Here is a 15,176-nt window from a genome sequence, read left to right on the forward strand (position 1 = left end):
GCTAGGACTATAGGCTGGCACCACCACACCCGGCTAATTTTTATTTTTTGTAGAGATGGGGTCTTGCTATGTTGACCAGGCTGGTCTCAAACTTCTGAACTCAAGCGATCCTCCCACCTCAGTCTCTCAAAGTGTTGGGATTACAGGCGTGAGCCATTGCACCCAACCTACTATTCCTTCTTACTTGTCTCTGGGCCACACTGACCCTCTGTCTCTTTCACAGCCTACTTTAAACTTTTTTTTTTTTAAACGAAGTCCTTTTTATGGTGACTTACATCAGTTTGTTTTTTCTACTGCTGCTTGTGAAGAGCCACCAGGTTTTGAATGTCCTACATCCTTTTTTTTCTGGAGGTTTCAGGGCAGCCAGTCTTCATTTTCTGGATCTAACCAACCACACTCTTCACTTTGGGTGAGTTCACTCTCAACCCCAGCTGATTTCAATTAACCTGCTCTCAAAGCAAAGTCTCTCTAAACAACTTAATTTTTTTAAAGAGCAGGCTTATTTTAGTACATGACTACAATATATTACAAGTTTCGACCAGCACATGGGACATACAAGTTAGACTGATATGTTCACATGGATACTGAGGGAATGTTTCCTGGAAGCGGCCTGGAGCTGTGGTTTGACAACAGAGAATCAGGTGGCAGGGACAGAGAATCCTGGCTGGGAGCGGAAGCAGCCCTCTTAGCCTTGTGCTAATCTGGGAGGCTGGTGGGGGTTGGGAGTGCAGCTGGGTCAGCATGAATGACTGAAGCTGGAGCCACCCCTTCCTGGCTCCCAGCCAGGTCTCAGCTGCCTGCCCTCTGGGCCTGTCACTGTCGGGAGAGTTAGTTACCATCTTGTTTCTAACTTCAGAATGTTTCCATAAAATTAGTCCCAGGAGAAGGGGATTTCGTGGACAAGTCAGGGATCGTTGAGCTCTTAAGCATATCAGAACCTCTTAGGAGGCCTAGTGTGAGAGGTGGGGCACCTGGCTACAGACCCTCAAGTCCTCTGTAAAAAGGAGATTTCATGAAATGGTCTCACAGCTTCCATCCAGCTCTGCTCTTCTACTTCACAGTTTCTGCACTGGAAACGTTTTGGTAGCTGGCCTCTGAATCCCACGGAGGTGATGATAAAGGCACCACATTGCATTTGCACATCCCTCTATATTTTGCCAGAGACCTTTCTGGACACACAGCCCCTTGGTACCCACAGGCCTGTGGAAACAGAGCAGCTGTCCCTCATGTAGCTGAGGTTCTGAGGTCACCCCCTGTACTCTGGTGGCCTCCCCAGCACACCTGGCTCTTGAGTCCTGACCCAGTTTTATAGGGGCCTCTCCTGGGGTCTCACCCTCCTCGAAAGCCACCAGTCACCACTGCGTCACAAAGTCCTTAAGAGCGACATGCCACAGCCCACTCCTCCCTGGAGCTTTGTGCTTACCATCCTATAGCCCCATCCCCCAGCCACCAGAGGAGCCGGGGACCTCTTCCCTTGCACCTCAGCTTTACAGCCCCTTAGGCACAGCTTAGCTCCCCACCCTGCGGCCTCAGGAATCCAGTTCTCCGGGATGTCTCCTATGATAGAGGGAGAATGCCTGGAACTTGGTTTTGACGATAGACCTATAATAATGACCACTTACTTGAATGTGGTAGTTCAGCATTTTCACCCGCTATCTGATTGAAACCATCAGGCTGAGGTAGGAGGAGGGGGGCTCAAGGTGTCACTTTTTGGCTGTCACCCATTTTCTAGAGGAGGTCCTGTGAAAGAACGAGGGTTCCCTGGGAGGAAGTCAGCACCCTAGAGCCTGTGCCAGGGCCTAGTGTAGACTGATTCACAGGTATGTGGGCAAGCAGAGCCCCAGGGGACCTGGCAGGTGGGCTCTGTCTGAGAGGGAGAAGAGGGCTAGAACCTGAGACTCTCTGGGACAGTGGTTCTCAGCCCTCAACATGCATCAGAATTGCCCAGGAAGCCTGGCCCTGGTTGTGTGGTTGGCCCAGGCACTGGGAATTTCTCTTGATAGCTCCCTGGAGAGTTGAATGTGAAGGAGGGTTGAGATCCCTGCCCTGGGTGATGAGCAGGGCAGGATCTGGGGAACTGGGACAATGTGGGGCATCAAGCTCTGGCCATGGGAGTGTGAGGACCTCTGGGAGGTTTTTTATCACCCAGAAACCTCTGGCTTGGAGCAGACTCCTCACCAGGCATTAGATGGACCAGAGTGCAGATGGATTTGGCTCCTGGTGTCAGATTTTGAAAGGTCTGCAACTTGACATGTAGGCAAGACATGCCACTAAACTCACACGTGTTCCTCCAAGAATGCTTGGGCTTCCACATAACAAGAAAGGCAGAGCAGAAACATTCCCTGAGGCTCAACATCTGTAGCTGGAAAGAAGTCAAAGCCTTCCCAGGTGCTGCACTGTCAGGAGGCTATGGACAGGTGTGAGGCTGTTCTACATTATCTGACACCCACCTTTATTTCCTTTTTTTCCAAAGAGATTGCGTCGAGTGCCTGCTGCTCCACTCCGGAAAACCTGACAACCAGACCTGCCACAGCCTGTGCAGGGACGAGGTGATCACGTGGGTGGACACCATCGGTGAGTGTGCCACCACCACCCGGGCAGCCGTGGTTTCTCTTTTCCCTGAGGAGGAGGGTGGTTTTAGCCTTGAGTCAGGAGGCACTGCCCAGGCTTCCTGGGCATAACTGTGGGCTCCCCATGAGGAGCCAGTGCTGGAACCTTCATCCACACGTGACGGGGATGTAGAATGGTGCAGACTTTGGAAAGCAGTTTGGCAGTTTCCTAAAGAAGTCAAACATAGTCACCATACTATGGTACCAGTTCCACTCCCAGGTATACAGCCTAGAGAATTAGGTCCATATGTCCACATAAAAACATGTCAGAAATGTTCACAGCAGCATTATTCACAATAGCCAAGAGGTAGAAACAAACCAGATGTCCATCAACTGATGAATGGAAAAGAAAACCAGGTGCAGTCTGTGTATATGATGGTCACTACTGACCACGAAGAGATGTGAAGTACTGATGCATGCCATGGCACCATGAGGCCTGACAACAGTGCGGAGGGAAAGAAGCCACGTATTCTATGGTTCTGTTCGTATGAAATGTCCAGCACAGGGAAAGCCATGGAGACAGAAAGGTTAGGGGTGGCGTGGTGCTGGGGGAAGGGAAAATGGGGATTGACTGCTAACAGGTGAGTGTTTCTTTCTAGAGTGACAGAAATATTCCAGAATTAGTGGGAATGGTTACACAACATTGTGAGTTCAGTAAAACGACTGATTGTACACTTTAAAGTGGTTTAAATGGTGGGAGGAAATTATGCACCTTGAAAGAAAATCTGCATCTCAAGCTCCGCTCATGGGCAGGCTTCCCCATCTTCATCTCTGGCTTCTGCAGACTCCTGGCTCCCAGTGCCTGTCTGCCTTGGTCCTGACTTACATCTTTTGTACACTTCCTTGTTCCCACATCCCTGGTTGTGACTGACTACAGTCGTGGCTTCTGAGGGATTTTTGTCTTTGAGACAGGGTCTCTGTCACCCAGGCTGGAGTGCAGTGGCACCATCATAGCTCACTGAAGTCTCAACCTCCTGGGCTCAAGCAAACCTCTTGCCTCAGCCTCCCAAGTAGCTGGGACCACAGGCGTGTGCCACCATGCCTGGTTAATTTTTATGTTTTTGTTTTTGAGACGGAGTTTCGCTCTTGTTACCCAGGCTGGAGTGCAATGGCATGATCTCGGCCCACCGCAACCTCCGCCTCCTGGGTTCAGGGCAATTCTCCTGCCTCAGCCTCCTGAGTAGCTTGGATTACAGGCACGCGCCACCATGCCTAGCTAATTTTTTGTATTTTTAGTAGAGACGGGGTTTCACCATGTTGACCAGGCTGGTCTCAAACTCCTAGGGTTAAGCAATGCACCTGCCTCGGCCTCCTAAAATGCTGGCATTCAGGTTTAAGCTATCATGCCTGGTTGCTTCTCAGTATCTGAGCTATGTATACACCCAACACATATTCACTGAGCACCTACTGTGTGCCAGGTGTCGTCCGTCTCCTTAGGAGACTGTGGGGAGTGGACTAGTCTGGTTCCTCACACGCCTGTCTTCCTTCCCCGGCTTCTGTCTTGCAGCTCAGGGCCTGGCCAACCTCAGGTTCTGCCTACAGACCCGGGCTGGTTGCCCCTAACTAGGCACACATGGTCAGAGAAGGAAAGTGTGTCTTCCTGTTGCCCAAGGACTGGTTCGCCTGGTTCACAGCAGTTACGGCCACTCATGCACAGCTGCTTCCCAACCCAGCCCTCTGAGACAGAGCAGCAGAGAAAGTTTATGTTCCAATCCATCATTTACCCTTTATCTTCCTTCTTCCAGGTTTTTTTCATACACATACGCTTACATGCTCACTCATACTCACCCAGCCCAGAAGAGAGCTGAGACAGGAAGTTCAGGCTTTCGTATCTGATAACCACACTAATCCATCTGCTTCCAGGTTACAGCTCGTTCAAGCAGCAAGGTTAAAAAGGTTAAAAAGGCAAGACCTAGAAAGCATTTCCCGCCCCGTTGCCCCCCGGGTTCCATTGCCATCGCTGCCACGTTTCCTCACCCCTCGCCTCTCTCCCGGGGAGCCTTAGAATGTAGATAATGCCTGGACAGGGGAAGGTGGGAAACAGCAGCTAGAGGGCAGGGAGTTGCTGAGGCAGCTCGAGGAAGGGACTTCTTAATACTGAGAAGGGAGGCTGGGTGTCGTCTGGGGCTGACCTCCACACTGGCTCACTTTATCTACAGGTGTGGGCACCACGGTGGGCACCAGCCTCTCTCCTGCTGTCCTCATCGCCCTGTGGTTCTTTTTGGTTTTGCATCCCAGGAAGGAGTTGCTGCTGCTTGGCCTCTGTGGTCAGCTCTCAGCCCCAAATAGCCTGGCCTATCTCCCAAATGTGAAGCTTCACTCAAGCCTCAAAGGGGGCTGGGATGGCTCTTTCTTTCTTTTTTTTTTTTTTTTTTTTGCCAATCAGTTTGAGCTTTATGAGGTTGCTCAGGTTAGCCTTGAACTGATGACCTCACCTTCGCGAGCGCCATGACCTCCGGCGGGAGCCACTTTGGACCCCTCTTTCTTTCTTTCTTTGGCCCTTTAATTTCCGTGGCCAATCCATTCACCCAACCCCACTCCGAAACCATTAAAACCTTCTGTTATTTCACATCACCCCTGACAAACACTTCAGAATCTTGGAGATCCTCTAATATGTTCCACGTGTCCCCAAAGCCATCTAAATTCAGCCCTGGGCCTGTATTCTTGGTGTGAGAAACCTGAACTCATCTTCAAAGGCCAGCCTCCCCTTAAGGCTTTCTGCCCACACCCCCACACCCCTATACCCCTTCCTTCTTACAGGAGCTCGGCTCCTTGCCCTGACTGTCAGTGGCTCTGGGCTGCTCAGAGAGACTCAGGCCACTTCCCTCTTGGTTTTCTTCCAGTGAAAGATGACCAGGAGTCTGTGCTTTGTTTCTACAAAACCCCCAAGGACTGCGTCATGATGTTCACCTACGCGGAGCTCCCCAGTGGGAAGTCCAGCCTGACGGTTCTCAGGGAGCCAGGTGGGTGAGGGCTGAGAGGGGCTCGGGTCACTCTGCCAGTTCTGATTTCTGGTGCCATTCCCTGCTCTGGGGCCCCTGCCCATTCTCTCCTCACTGGTTTTTCCAAACTCCAGGGAGAGGAGGGATACAATTTCTTATTTTTCTTTTCTTTTTTTTTTTGTTTTGAGACAGGCTGTCACTCTGTCACCCAGGCTAAAGTGCAGTGGTGCCATCACAGCTCACTGCAGCCGCAGCCTCCTTGTGTTCAGGTGATCCTCCCACCTCAGCCTCCTAAACAGCTGGGACTGCAGGCATGTACCAACACACCGGCCTAATTTTTGTATTTTTTTGGTAGAAACAGGTTTTCACCATGTTGCCCAGGCCGGTCTTGAACCCCTGGGCTCAAGCAATCCACCTACCTCAGCCTTCCAAAGTGCTAGGATTACAGGTTTGAGCCACTGCGCCTAACCAATACAATTTCTCATGAAGATCAGATCTAAGGTCACTGCTGCTCCACTCCTAGAGTTTAAAAGAAAGATGAATGTGCAGCTGGGGGCCCATTTTGGGGCAAAGCTCTAGGGCAGCATGAGTCAGGGCAATGGGAGTTATGGAAAGATAGGGCCTTGTCCCTGGAGAGGGTCTCATCTTGGAGGAGCACAGAGGTAAAAGCAACCACAGAACGAACCTACCCTGCACAGCCAAAGGCAGCAAGGAGCTGCTGTGTTCTGCAGGGAGGGGTACAGGGTGTCTGGACCACAAGGACTAGGCAGGGCATCACTCAGGTCATGGACCATCCAGCTCCACACACAGTCCAGGCTGGGCCACTGCTGCTTCTCAGTGTGGATTCCAAGGACAGTGGAGCGGTCAGTTCCACATTCCTGCTGCTGCCATGCTCAGCTCCCAGAACCACTGCAGAGCTCAAGCTTTAATCCAGATACCAATATTCTGCCTCTGCTTGGACCCAGCGGCCAGCAGCCTTTGCCTTGGAGTAATTGGAATTTCTGATATCACCCCTTACATTCTTCTTGGGGGTGAGGAGGCAGGAGTGGAGCAGAAAAAGATTTCCTCTCTTCACTTCACAGTGCTGCAAACTATTTTTCCAAATTGGGCCTAACCACATAATGTGCCTTACTGAGGCCAGAGGCAGAAGCATGGTACCAGCCTAGGATGCACGCCTGTAAGAATGAGGCTTTGTGTCCAATGCTGTCTCTGCGGTTCTTTGAAAATAAGCACATTTGCTCCAAAGGACTCCACACTAAAGGCTTACAGATGTTGGCCCCCAGCCCAGACCTTGTGGAAGTGGCTTCGTGGTACCTCCTGCCTGTTCAGTCTGCTCCTAGAACTATGTACATGAAAGCTGAGCGGGTCCAGCATCCCACACTGGAGACTGGGCAAGGCGGGGCATGGGCACTGACCATGAGGGGAAAGGCAGCCGTGCCCCTGGGCTCTCATCTAGACTTCACCACACTTGCTGTGTGACTTTGGAACAGTCACTGTCCCTTTTGACTCTTTCATTTTCTGTACATTGGGGGAAACTTCCTGCCCATGTTTCCCAGAAACAATGTGAGGATCTAAGGGAGAACCGAGGGGAGGCCTTTGAGAGGGGCACAACTTCATCTCCGAAATGCCTGCTGTTGGGTGGTGGGAGGGGCATGGGGATGCTGGTGGCTTTGTTTACCATGCTTCTGGTCCCCCAAGAGTGCGGAAACACCCCCAACGCCATGACCATCCTCCTGGCTGTGGTCGGCAGCATCCTCCTGGTTGGGCTTGCACTCCTGGCTATCTGGAAGCTGCTTGTCACCATCCATGACCGGAGGGAGTTTGCAAAGTTCCAGAGCGAGCGATCCAGGGCCCGCTATGAAATGGTAAGCCTGTGGAAAGTGGGAAGCAGAGGGGACTTCAAGCTTAGAGCCATGGCTGAATTCACTGCTACGTTAGCACTAACATCTTTGGCATTAAAAACAAAAAATCAATGCCAGAAAGGCTGTGCCCAGTTCTGGACAGAGAGAACTGCACAGCCCTGGTGCAGAGGGACCCGCACAGATCCCTGTTCTAGACCCAGGTCAGGAGGGTCATGGGGGCAGAGGCGCTGGGCACACCTTGGCAGGAGGAGTCTGACCAGTCTCAGAGAGACCACAGACCCACAGGAAAGGAGCTTAGATTCTTGTGGTCCATTACAGTACACACACCTACAGTCTGGTCACCCCAGGCTGACTGCAAACGCCCAAAGGACTGAGCACAGAGTCAGTGCCTTTTGAACTCCGGGCTTGGTTTCTGTTAAGGCTGGAAAAGACTTCAGAGACCTTCTGACTCAGCTCCTCCTTCCAGAGGTAGAGAGTGTAAACGTAGAGAAGGTGAGGTCTTTCCCGGGACACGGAGCTCTCCTGGAGCCCACGGCCATCTCCTCCCACCTGAGTGCTTTGCCTGCTGCTGTCACAGGGGGTTGACCTGGGAAGGTTTCTAGGGCTTGCGTCTGCCGGTTTCCGTGTGTGAGCTAACATGTATCCTCATCCTCTTCCCTGCCGTGTTCTGTAGGCTTCAAACCCACTGTACAGAAAGCCCATCTCCACGCACACCGTAGACTTCACCTTCAACAAGTTCAACAAATCCTACAATGGCACTGTGGACTGATGTTTCCTTCTCAGAGGGGCTGGAGGGAGGAACTCATAAAAAAGTCAGACTGAAACGCCTTGCATGGCTGCTCGACTTGATCACAGCTGCCTAGGTAGGCGCCACAGAGAAGACCTTCTAGTGAGCCTGGGCCAGGAGCCCCCATGGCCTGCACAGGAAGGTGCCTGGCCGTGTCACCTGGCTGCTAGACCACTGCCACTCCAGGCTGCATCCCTCCGAGCTTGGGATAAAGCAAGGGGACCTTGGCGCTCTCGGCTTTCCCTGCCACATCCAGCTTGTTGTCCCAATGAAATACTGAGATGCTGGGCTGCCTCTCCCTTCCAGGAGTGCCGGGCCCCTGGCCTGGCCAGACAAGAAGACTGTCAGGAAGGGTCAGAGTGTGTAAAACCAGCATGCGGTTTGGCTTTTTTCACACTGATCATTTTTTTATGAAATAAAAAGATCCTGCATTTATGGTGTAGTTCTGAGTCCTGAGACTGTTCTGCCTGTTGGCTGTGGCTTGCACACAGGTGTTGGTGATGGGGCTGTTGAGATGCCTGTCGAAGGTACTTCATTTGCAAATGTCCGTTTCTTCTCCTGTCTGTGTTTGTTTAGTGCTTTTGTAATGAAAAGAAACAAGATTGTTGGGGATTGAAAGTAAAGATTAAAACCAAAATAATTTGTGTTTGCCTGATACTCTGTGTATTTGTTTCTTTCTAAGCAGACTTGAAATGGTGCTTCTAGTGGGGATTGAAGCGGCGTGTACTTCCTCAGGGATGGGACACAGCCTGGTCTGATACTCCAGACTGGGTCTCATAGAGTAAGCATGAGGTGCTCAGGGCAGTCAGGGCTGTGCAGAGGAGCCTGGAGCAGGTGCCTTTGGCCTCTCCTAGCTTTCACTGACAGAGAGTTCCAGGCTAGACACCATGAAAACCTCTCCCTGGTCTCCCTCCCTTGTTCTGAGGTGCTGAGGCTGGAAATACATTGTGCAGACAGGAAGGATTGAGTGGCAGTTCCCACACAAAGTCACCTCTTAAACATCATTAGCACTAGCAGTTCCCTTCCAAGGCCTCCCCTCACTCCCAGAACACCTATGTCCCACACAGGCCCAATGCAAAAAACACGTTTGAGCTTTTTACCTGCAAAGCCATGAAGTCCCCTCAGGTTCCCATATCTGACATGGTTGTCTGATCCTCTTCCCTTATGCACAGAAGAGGAAAATGATTCTCAGAGAGAGGAAGTGGCTTGGCCGAATGTTAGGTTATGAATGACAGACTGGTCCAGAGACCCCATCTCATGCTGGCCGGAGGGCTAGCCGCCTTATTCCTGCCTGCTCTCAGAAAAGCTTTCGCTGATCATTTTTTGCCATTGGAATCACTTCAAAGTTATTATGTTTTCATTCCAAATGGATCTGTCCTCATCCCTGGACCAAATTCCCCTCACTTCATTTTGGCAAACTCTAAGTCAAATAGTCAAATGCCTGTCACTAAATAGAGCCTGTTCCCTGGGGCAAATACGAACAGACTTGAGTCTCCTTCATCTTGTGTAAATAGGATGAAATAGAGACCTGGTAACTTGGTGACACTGCCTTAAACCCTTTTTGGGATAAAGCCAAATGTAAACGAAAACATTAACATTAAATTTTGGCCTTGAGACTTTCTGAATTGAGAAAAATAAATGTAATTTTGGAAGAAACTTTGGGTTTCTCTCCTATTTAACTGTCAGTTTCCTGGAGACAAATCATTGACTGGCTCAGAATCTCATTTTCTATAAGCACATGCCATTCTGTTTTTCTGAGACATGATCTCACTGTGTCGCCCAGGCTGGAGTACAGTAGCGCAGTCTCAGCTTTCTGCAGCCTCAACCTCCTGGTCTCCTGTGATCCTCCCAGCTCAGCCTCCTAAGTAGCTGGGACTACAGGTGTGTACAATCATGCCCAGATAATACTTTATTTTTTGTAGAGTCAAGATCTCACTATGTTGTCCAGGCTGGTTGGTCTAGAACTCCCAAGCTCAGGCGATCCTCCTACCTTGGCCTCCCAAAGTGTTGGGATTACAGGCGTGAGCCACCGTGCGTGGACTGGGCACAACATTCTTGAGCCACAGATAGCAAAGGAAGATTTGTTCTGGTTCCACCTGATGCGGAAGGTGGGGGTGTTTCGTCTTGACGCCAGGGGAATGTTATAGAACCAGCGCTCACGGTCCTTTGGTGCCCTCTGCTGGAACTTCTTGGGATGAGCTGTTTGGAGATCTGACTCCTGAGATTCCGACCCAATGTATGATTTTTAAGGTTATCCAGCGAGCTGAAAGTGACCACAAAGACAATCTATTTCAAACGCTTTATTTCACAGCCCACCCTCAGATATGTACTTTTGTAATTTTAAGATACTTTTATCTTTAAAAAATACCTTAAAATTTCGGCCTTCGCCCAGGCACAGTGTCTCACGCTTGTATTCTTAACACTTGGGGAGACCAAGGTGGGAGGATTGCCTGAACCCAGGAATTAGAGAGCAGCCTGGGAAACACGATGAGACCCTTTCTCTACAAAAAAAGAAAGAGAGAAAGATAGAAGAAAAGAAGAAAAAGAAGAGAAGAGAGAAAAGAAAGGAAGGAAGACAGGAGGAGAAGGAAGGAAGGAAGGTAGGTCAGGGAATTCTGATTCTGTTTGGTTGACTAGTATTTTATTAAACTAAAGGAACCAATAGCTACCTCTTCCAGGGAAGAAATGTGATTTTTAAATTAGTTTAATTAGGATCAAAGCTTGAGGTGATTATCATGAAACCCTTGGGATGAATTTCAGGTGAGAGCAAACAGATGGGGAGACTGGCTGGGAGGACAGAAGGTCCTTCTCTGCTGGAGTGTGCTCTTTAGCTCCTCCCCATCCTGGAGGACATCCAACACCATGGTTCCTACTTGCTTCTGAGGACAGCCTTGTATACCCAGCTACTGTTATGGATTGGATTATGTCCCCCCGCAAAAATGCATCTGTTGAAGCCCTAAATCCCCAATGTGATAGTTTTTGGAGATGGAGCCTTTAAAGAATGAATTGCGATTAAATTAGGTACTAAAGTGGCACGCTAACTCAGTGCAGCTGGTGTCTTTATAAGACCAGGAAGAGACACCAGTGCTGCAGAGAGGAAGGGCTGTGTGAGGACACAGCGAGAAGGCAGCTGCCTACCAGCTAACAGGGGAGGCTTTAGGGGAACCCATTTCTACTGACACCTTAATTTTGAACTTCCACAGCCTCCAAAACTAGGAGAAAGTAAGGTTCAGTTGTTGAAACTACCCAGTCTGTGGTATTTTGTTACAGCAGCCTGAGCAGACTAATACAGCTAGTAATAAGCTGGCAGAGGGGGATGGGAGAAGAGGAAAAAGACACAAAGGCCTACAGTGACGGGTGCTGGGATGAGTCTCCGGAAGAGGTAAGTGTTATGCCTCTGGAGTGTGAGGTGCCTGAGGAAGCTGGGGGTTTGTCCAGCGTGCCCTGGAAATGCAGACAGGGCGTGCAAACGTGCCTGGAGCTGGGTCACTGCCTGCATGGAGGCTGTGAGCACTCAAGACAGCTGTGGTTTCCTCCTGGCTCCAACTCAGCATTGGGGCTCCTATGGAGGTCCCCCAACTGAGGAGCCATAGTTCGGTCTCTCCCACCTGACATCCAGCCCCAGTCCTGGAGCTCCAGGGCTCCAGACATCATGGTCAGGACCCAGCTCCTATTCAGGCCTTCAGACCCTCCAAGGGTGCAGAGATGGAGCTGGAGGGAGAACAGGAGAGACAGCTGAGCAGCACTCCTGCTGATGAGAAGGCTGTGCCTGAGAAACAGTTCTTAGCCCCCAGAGGCCCTGCCTGCTCAGTCTCTGCTTTGGGGGGGACCCATGGGAAGCAGGGAAGGACAGTCGTTGCCTGGCCAGCCCCATCTGACAGAGCCACCTTCAAGATGGGTTGGGTGATGTGTCAGTGAGAAGGCCTTCATATCCAATTTCTTTCTCTTGGATGTTAATGTCAGGAATCTCTCCCTGTGACTGATGCTTCATTCTGTCACACGATGGGGCCTGTACAAACGGTTTAGTATCTTGGTTAGGAAGTTGGGAACTGAATGCATTTAGTGGGCCAGACTGTTCATAACACAGGGACAAGAGAGAAAGAGCCTTGGGTTCTTAGTGCCACCCCTTTCTACCACCCCCTCCATTAACACCCCTATCCTCTTCCTACATTCCCCCTCCACACATCTCCTGATCCTTCTGATTAGATGCCCAACTACATAATATCTTCATTTTAAGGTGCCAAATTCTTGGTGCAGAAAGGCAAGCTATAAGCTTTAAGGGGCAACCCAACAGGGGCATCCACCCCACTGACCTTCTAGGGTAGGAGTTCTTGACTCTTTTGGCTCATGGACTGCTTTGGCATTCTAGTGAATGCTACAGACACCCTTGTCAGAACAGTGCCTATAACAGTGTAATAAGGAAGATGCTAAAAATCCAAGTCTATTTTTCAGGGTTATCATCTCAGTTTGATTTCAAAAACGCCCTCCCTGCAAGACTCATCATTGAAAGCTTCAGTGGTCCCACTCACATAGAATATCAGACCCCTGCGACTGAAAGCAAACTCCTCATTTGATCCTCACAACTGCCCACAAATACCACATTCAGGGAAGGTATTTCCCCATTTTACAAAAGGGGCGTTGAGAACAGTCACACTCTGAGTAAGGGTTGGTGAGACCCAAGCTCAAGGATCCCTTCTCTAGATTACTCTGCTCTCCACTTGATCCTGGAAAAAGTCTGTCTCTTCTTATCCCAGAATTCTGTGGGGAGTCATCTGAGTCTCTGTCTTGGGGGCATACATCTCTACTGAAATAAAATCAAGTGCTCTAAGAACAGACTAATATGTTATAAAATGTCTCTCCTTCCCCCTTGAATCTTTCTCTTTTGTCCTCATCACATGAGCAGTCTCTGGTATACACGTGGAGGTCAAGGCGACTCCATCTTGGAAGAGAATCTGCCATGTTGACTTCTGATTAACTCTGGTTCTGGAAAGGCCTCTAAGATTTCCAGTTTATTGCTCCTTGTGTAAGTGTAGGTACTTACTAAACAACCTTGATGTTATTGTATTTACCACAAGTACTGCCCTTAAGCAACGGTCCTACACCCCCATCTGAATCGCATCCATCCTTTTTCTCTGTGGTCTGTAGCCCTGGGTTTAGGGGGTAATAATGGCTCAGGGATCCAACAACTTGTCTCAACGCTGCCCAAGACACAGACATAGCTTCCATTCCTAAGTCCCTATTAAATATTTATTTCTGAAAAGCTGGATTTGTCAGCCTCTTTCTCTGACCTCTGACAACAGCACATGTCTGACAACAGCTGACATGTGCTGGTTGGCATTCATGTCCTAACACATGATCCTAAAACAGTTTTTTAGAAAACATATACTGAATGAAACACACGATCAGTGGGGGCTACACCCGGTGTGAGCCTCTCCAGGTGGGTGATCAGCTGCACTAAAAGCCCAGGAGGAAGAGGCCAGGGATACTTGGCTTTCCCTCCCACTCAGCACCTTTTCTTAGGGCTCTTCTCAGCTCAGCCCACAAGGACTGTAGGCTTGATTTAAGTTGGGAGACATCCCCCATTGGACGGCCCTTGAAGAGGGGAAGAAGGTAACCGAAGTGAGGAAGGGGTAATGCTGTAGTCCAAGAGGAGAGCACAGGGCCTTGGGGAAGTCAGAGGGAAGTGTTGACAGAGTCTCAAACTCTGTAAAATATTTGAAGAGATTTGTTCTGAGTGACCATGGCTCATGACACAGCCCTTGGTGCCCAAAAAGTGCCCAAGGTCGTCAGGGCGCAGCTTGGTTTTGTACATTTTAGAGATGCATGAGACATCAATCAGATACATTTAAGAAATGCATTGGTTTGGTCCAGAAAGGCAGAACATCTCAAAGCTTAGGGCAGGGGGTGGGGCGCGGGCTTCCAAGCTAAAGGTCAATTTAAACATTTTCTGGTTGACAATTGGTTGAGTTTGTCTAAAGACCTAGGATGGACAGAAAGGGAATGTTCAGGTTAAGATAAAGACCGTGGAAAACAAAGCTCTTTTGAAGCCTTACAGTGGCTGCCCCTAGAGACAGTAGCTCTTTCAGACTTCCTCTGGAGTGACTGATCTTTGACTCTGATACCGGATTGGCTACTTGGTCCACAACTTTGAGTTAAAGCACCCTCCTCCCAGAGTTTTCCACGGGCTTTTTGGACAAAGGAGACCACCTGGATTTCTGCACCTAGCCGGAGCAGGGAAACCCAGACAAAGAACTTTACGTTCCTGGATGGAGGGTGGAGCCAGGAAACTCTGGCCTTTGAAACCCCGCCCCTTGCGGACCCGGGAACAGTCCCTCAGTCCCCGCTCTGAACAAGAAAATCCAACTGCTGTTGGGATGCGGGTGTAGATCACTCTTTACTTCCTGCTGAATTGGGGCATAGAAGGGGCCCTACAGTTGAGGTTTCCTCCAGAGGGGAGTTTTCCAGGGGTGCAGGTTGATCCAGAGGTCCACGATAGAGCTCATGAGCCAAGGACATCCAGGGTTCCATTTGCAGGACCGCTTGTAGCCTCATGGCCTCAATTCTAGAAGAAACAAATTTGACAAGGTTAAAGATGAGAGGCCCAAAGGCCAGCAATAATAGAATGGTTATAAACGGGCCTAGAAGAGGGTAGAGCCAGGACAGCTAGTTGTTAAACAAGCTCCATTTCTTGAAGGTCTTTAGCCCTGCGTTTGATTGATCCCTGAGTTCTTTAAGACAATACTGGACTGGTTTACAAAGTAGCAGCATTCCTTTCCTAAAAAGAGACAGTTTGCTCCTTTCGCTGCTGTTAGCAGATCCAGGGCCCTTCTATTTTAAAGAGCCATGGCAGCTAAAGAGTTAAGCTGCTTTGGCAGAGAGAATCAGCAACCTTTTTTCATGTCATTATTTAACTCCTGAGATAGCCTGTAGTAAAACTGAGTAGAGATCGAGGTAGTAATTTCCCCAATGCCAGTAC

The 15,176-nt window shown here is 49.8% G+C and overlaps 1 protein-coding gene across 2 annotated transcripts in view; it reads left to right on the top strand.

Moving 5' to 3' along the window:
* The window catches only part of ITGB5 (integrin subunit beta 5), a 125,686-nt gene extending 116,831 nt beyond the window's left edge, over positions 1-8,855 (top strand). For both annotated transcript variants that reach the window (XM_002758724.7, XM_054246253.2), the window contains exons 12-15: positions 2,474-2,574; positions 5,453-5,572; positions 7,250-7,416; positions 8,087-8,855. In XM_002758724.7, coding sequence (XP_002758770.3) covers positions 2,474-2,574; positions 5,453-5,572; positions 7,250-7,416; positions 8,087-8,182 — 484 coding nt within the window. In that variant the 3' untranslated portion in view covers positions 8,183-8,855. The remainder of the gene's footprint in view (positions 1-2,473; positions 2,575-5,452; positions 5,573-7,249; positions 7,417-8,086) is intronic.
* The last annotated feature ends 6,321 nt before the right edge of the window (positions 8,856-15,176 follow it).

Source organism: Callithrix jacchus, chromosome 15 (assembly GCF_049354715.1).
Source record: "Callithrix jacchus isolate 240 chromosome 15, calJac240_pri, whole genome shotgun sequence".
Classification (NCBI taxonomy): Eukaryota; Metazoa; Chordata; class Mammalia; order Primates; family Cebidae; genus Callithrix; species Callithrix jacchus.